Here is a 5,827-nt window from a genome sequence, read left to right as displayed (position 1 = left end):
ACAACTTGCTTGCCACTTGTTTACTGGAATATCTTCATTCCGACCCAAGCTCTAGGCTTCATGACGAGGCTGGTAGGCTTCCTACATTACTAGTTGTTATTGTTTTATGCAATAATCTAGAAATGCTCTCTCATGTGGTCTAGTAATTATAGGACGAACTCCCCTGCATTTTGCTGCCATAGGTGGAAACATTGTTCTGATGGACAGTCTGGTGAACACTCATCACGTTGATGTGAATGCAACAGATAATTCAGGGTTAATTCCATTGCATTTGGCAGTTTTCTATGGTATGACTGCTTCTGTGGTGACGCATTTGTCACCATTTCAAATTTCTGGTTCTTGTTGCCGTCATGTTATGAATATTCATTTGTGTTTTCCTTTCAGATAATACTGATGCTCTACTTGAACTGATGAGGCTGGGAGCAACCATTGAGGGGAATACTTGTTTTGGGAAGGCTATCCACGGCGCTGCCTTTTTAGGAAGTCTTGGGGCTATTAAAGCTATTCACCAGGATTTCCCCAATGAGGTGGCTTTTTTTTTTCATACTATGCATCAGATAGTTTTCTTTACTCGGTTCTGTAATGTGGTTTATATTTGCGTTTATTTGCTAATAGGTAAACATTGCTAGTGCTGGAAATTTCACGCCACTTATTTGTTCCCTGTTCGGCACTTCAGTTGACTGTCAGAACTTTCTTGCAGGGGTAATAACATTTTACTTATTATATTTATAATGTTTTCCCTGTTCATAGTTTCACACTAATTCATATTTGCTCTTCTATAATTTTGCCATTTGAAAGGTATCTGATGTGGGTACTCTTCCCTTGTTCACCAAAGTGGCATTGGTTAAAACCAATGAGGCTGAAGCTCATGCTCTTATGAAAACGCTTTTAAACCATGGAGCAGATGTGAACATATTGGACCAGGTCTTCGTCGGTCTCTTTGTGGATTTATTAGGTGTCATGTTATGTTGTTTTCTCTCCTTTTGACATGTATCTCTTAAAAATATAGGATTTTCTTGAAGAACCAGCATTGGTCATCGCCGCCAAAAACAAATGGAATCTGGTCATCGACCTTTTATTTGATAGAACAGAACAGATAGCTGGCATAGAGGACTGGACCGTTGCAAATTTACTCAGCCATGTCCAGACAGAAGATTTCTTGCATGAGGTATTGTTTTGACTTCAGTGTTCAATGCTTCCGTTTTTCTTGTGGCATAATTTATTTACATTTCACAAATCCGTTATGCTTTAGGACCGTTTGAGGAAAGCAAATAAAGTCCAGCAGCTGCGCCCCAGAATAATTGTTGAACTGGAAGCTAGAAATGTTGTTGTCGCGACCTATCTTTGCAAGGTAAGTCCAAAAGTATGGATTTCCTGAGTAGCAAAGTGTCGGCTTGCCAGTTTCAGTCATGTTACAATTCGAATATGGCGATGCACCCATGAAACTGAGTCCTATAAACACGTAGAATTGTCGCCATTGCATCCTTATTCCAATCATTGCATCAGTACAAATTGTGATGTATCATGAAGACTTGAACTATATTTCCTTTATGTGGCAGGCTTTAAAATCTGATATGGATGAATGGGACTGGAGCAACATCAGCAGTCTATGCGACCTCTGTGTACATTTTGGAATATCGTCATCTGAATATGAAATAACAGTGGAATGTATTTCTATGTACATGAGTGCTTATTTCTCAAAAGAGGTTGGTCATGCAGTATTTTGTTATACCGATTACACAATAAGCTGTATCTTATTTTCTTAACAGTATCATGGTAAAATAAGTAGCTTGTTAATATGCTAACTAGGCACTTCGCAGGAACGCTGGATGCCCAGTTTGTGTAGTAGTTTTGGACTTCTGTTGGATGACCAGATTTGCATTGGGAATAGTTTATAAAAGCTGTATATCCTTGTGATTTGGGATTAGTTTATTGCTAGTATGCTTACATTTACATAAAATTGTGCTGTTGAATTGATTTACTGTTACTGAGGCGGCATTGCCAAGGCAGTTGCTGCTGGGCAGTAACCATTTATGCTTCTGGATTTATTTATTTTATATGCAGTATTTCCCATATAGACGCCGTCGACATACATTATTCCCAAACCGTCAATTTTGAACTTACATGTGTAATGCTCTAAATCGGATACATTAGTTTTGATGATTGGTCGTTTGTATTCCTTGCAGCAATATGATAAGGCTCTTTTAGCTATAAAGGCTTGTCTTGCTCTGGAACCGGACAACCAGGAATTCATCAGACTCCACACGTAAGATACTTTTGTGACTACATATCAGTTAATGTTTATGTAGTTTTGTGACTACATATCAGTTAATGTTTATGTAGTTTTGTGACTACATATCAGTCAATGTTTATGTAGTTTTTTGACTACATATCAGTTTGTGTTTATGTTCTGTAACTGTTAATTCACATTCAATCTTTTCAGAATGGTGAAAAGGTTATCTGAAGAGAATACAGCGAGTACAAGTGGGCCTTCGCAGTAAAGCTGAGTGTCTTCGATCACAATGTCTCTGGGATACACCTGTCGCAACTTCTGGTTACTGTTTGAATGATCTAGTGTAGTTAGCCTAGCTGTTTCTGGTTATGTTTGGAGTCTGATGATATATGCGAAGGTTTCCAGTCTTGAGACTGGCTTCGTGTGTGGATCTTGCATGATCCGGTTTTTATGTGCTGTGGTTCTTTGCAACCCAGCAATGCAAGGTAACTCTAAATGTTTCTAGCTGGGAGTTTTGAGTCTTGTGCAGTCTGATGATATATGTGAGGGTTTCCAGTCTGAGACTGGCCTCATGGTGCGGGTAAACAGACCTTGGTTCCTGTGTTTGATGGAACCATGATGGTCTAATCAGTGTTCGGTGATGATGTGACTGGATACATCTTGGTTAATGGAAACATGATGTTCCCACTGTTCTTTAAACTGGAACGTTTGCGTTTGCTTAGGGGTTACGGCCAAGTAACATATTTTCTGTTGGCCGATTGGTTTACCTTTTGCCCAAAGGTAAAAGATACTTTCTCAATTACGTCTGAGATATATCTACCATCATATTTGTATCAAAGAGGAAAGAACATAAATTTCAGTTTCACCAAAGACCGCTACCAGCCATCAAAATTTGCTATTACATAGAATGTCTCCCGCCAAAGCCAAAACCACAAAAATGTTTCCCTGCAAAAAACTACCTCGACAATTTCCTGTGACAATCATTTCAGGCAGGGCGCAAAAGAATAGGGTTTCAAACCTACACCTGCCGTCTACAATGGAAACAGAGAAGAAAACTGGACATGACATTCCCCAGAAATCACGCATTCTACATCCAATCATTCCAACACCTCTCCATCCGTGCTTGCACACAGAAATTGCTTCACTGAACGGAACGGTAAAGCTGGTGCATCATAGAACTATAGCATGCGTGAAGCTTGTGGTTCAACCTTCCTGTATCTTTCAGCTGCGAGCGTGACTGACACTCATGGTGTTGGTACAATCTTTCTCGTCTTGACAGTGTATGAACAAGCCGCAGGGTGTTTCTCAATGCGCAGGCTATCTACCTTACAAATCTTCAGAGTCATCTTGTAGACTGAGCCGATGAATTGCAACCCCATTCTTTGCTGTTGCGACTCGGCCCCATTTTCCAAGACGAGGTTCCTAAGAAAATGGAGATAATCAAGTCATGCTGTTGAAGATACAATAGTGTATGACACTTTGTTTCGTGCTGGTACACGGAATTTCTTGAGAGCAGACATAAGAACGACCATCAGTAGTGGTTATCATGTTAGCATTTCTTGAGATTTTTTCTATATATAAGAAGAGACAACTTTCTTGGCCTCTGGATCATATTATGCACACAACCAAATTTCACCAGCTAAAAAAGATGGGAAAAACTCTTACTCGGCCAACACCAGCAACAATGAAGCGTCCTGATTTTGCTATTGCAAGAGAATTGACAAAGCCATCCTGTGCATGACAAATTGCAGATCAGACTTACAACAGGGTCATACGGAAAAGAGAGGGTAGTCATTACAGTAGTAAGTAATGACCACTGGTGTGAAGTAGAATAATGCGAGTTAAATACCAGTGGCAAGTCGAACAATGGCTGCATCCCTTTTGAATCAGGTTGAATTGTCCAAAGGCGAACAACACCATTAGCTGCTCCAGACGCAGCCAGATCAGAACCTTTTCTTGCAGCAACAGCACTAATCCATGAATGAGCTGATGAAAGGCTTTGAGGCTTACAAATTCCATTTTCTGCATAGTTGCACAAGGAATAAACAAGACATAATCTCAGTTGTTGAAATGAGGGAGCATACAGGAAGGCAATGTTCTCACTGCATTGACCACAAGTACCGAACTACCAACGCATGGTGAAAAAGGGAAATATGACTAATGTTGCCTGGTCAAATACCATCTTTACATGGTTTCCAATCACTACAAGAAGCTAAACAAATAAAATCCTACCATACCTTGCATCAAAATAAATGATTCTTTTTTTATCGCAGAAAGAGAGCAACGGGATTGAGAAAGTATCTTTTACCTTTGGGCAACTTTTCATCAGCACTGTCAAGTGAACTAGGAGCTAATGCTGGATGGGCATTTTTTATTATGTGAGTAGGTTTCTTTCTCATAACACTCCAAAGCTCGAGGCTTCCATCATCTGATCCAGACAAATATTCCTTGTCATCGATAAAGCAGCAGCACTCCAAAGACACAGCAGGAGCACGAAAGACTAACTGTGACTCCTCCGGTATCTGCCAAGAAATGAAAGCTTATTAAATGGAAAGGTAAGTCCTTACATTACAAGGTTTTAGCCTACATTTCTTAACAGAGAAAGGCATGTCTGTTCGAGAATTAAAGCATCTCTCCTTGGTTGCATGAAACAGAGATGAAAGTGTCATTTACATGCTCACACATTGTTGAAAACCCTACTTGAGGTCTTATCAGTCTACCTATTTATTGAAAGCAGCTAGACATGCAGATGAATCACACAGCGTTATCTGATCGTATCACAAACATATGAAGCGTAGAAGCTACAACGAACGAAACAGAGCTAAGTGCAAATTACCTTCCAAAGATGCATTGTTCTATCCCGTGCTACAGTCAGAAGTCTATCTTTGCTGAGTGCGTCAGTTGTCAATATTTCACCCTGATGACCATATAGGCAGTGCATGTATGTTCTATCTTCAGCATTCCACTGCATTATTGAACGATCATAAGAACCAGAGAATAGCTCTGAAGAGTCCAGGCCGAAAGCAAGACAGGATACGGGCCCTCTATGTCCACTGAATGCCTGCAGAACAGCAGAAAACAGTACTGAATTAAATTACATAAGCAGGGCAAACAATTAACATCATCAATAGTAGTAAAATTAACTCTGGCTCATGAGGGCATCAATAGTGATAGTATATGTTACTTTCAGAAAGATGTGCACAACGGTAAAGAGTGGATCCAAAAGGATCATGGATCTTGCGAGATAAGCTAGTGCAGGGGCCAAAGAAATAAGAAGCGCCCAAAAGAGGGAAAGGTCATCATTAGCAATTTAGCATTGGGCAATAGGTTATATGTATTTGAAGTTTGATAAATACAGAGTGACAGAATATTACATGGCAAAAGTAAGCTATACACACTGACATTAAACGAACATCTACAATCCAACTGAAAATGCTGCTCCCTGAATCATAAACAAACAGCTTACACTTGTAAACGGATCCTGATATGGAATTCAAGTTCCGTGTGAATTGACCTAAGAATACATCTGGTCAGTAGCAGACCCCAAACAGATATCTACGAAGGGCTACAGCATTCTAACATTGATCAATACTG

General features: G+C 39.9%; 1 protein-coding gene and 1 long non-coding RNA gene across 2 annotated transcripts in view; one reads left to right on the top strand and one right to left on the bottom strand.

Annotated features, from left to right (window-relative positions):
- The first annotated feature begins 408 nt into the window (after positions 1-408).
- Positions 409-871, top strand: LOC119298645. The gene is made up of 3 exons (XR_005145902.1): positions 409-527; positions 616-702; positions 799-871. It is a non-coding gene; the product is annotated as an uncharacterized LOC119298645 (long non-coding RNA).
- A 2,189-nt stretch (positions 872-3,060) lies between these two features.
- Positions 3,061-5,827, bottom strand: part of LOC119299002 (U3 snoRNP-associated protein-like YAOH) — a 4,685-nt gene continuing 1,918 nt past the window's right edge. The window contains exons 3-7 of the mRNA XM_037576317.1: positions 5,070-5,294; positions 4,542-4,755; positions 4,083-4,255; positions 3,899-3,964; positions 3,061-3,655 (exon numbers count right to left, since the gene is read on the bottom strand). Coding sequence (XP_037432214.1) covers positions 3,560-3,655; positions 3,899-3,964; positions 4,083-4,255; positions 4,542-4,755; positions 5,070-5,294 — 774 coding nt within the window. The 3' untranslated portion in view covers positions 3,061-3,559. The remainder of the gene's footprint in view (positions 3,656-3,898; positions 3,965-4,082; positions 4,256-4,541; positions 4,756-5,069; positions 5,295-5,827) is intronic.

This window comes from Triticum dicoccoides, chromosome 5A (genome assembly GCF_002162155.2).
Source record: "Triticum dicoccoides isolate Atlit2015 ecotype Zavitan chromosome 5A, WEW_v2.0, whole genome shotgun sequence".
Lineage (NCBI taxonomy): Eukaryota > Viridiplantae > Streptophyta > Magnoliopsida > Poales > Poaceae > Triticum > Triticum dicoccoides.
Note: the sequence above shows the minus strand (reverse complement) of the source record. Positions and strands in the feature narration are given on the sequence as shown.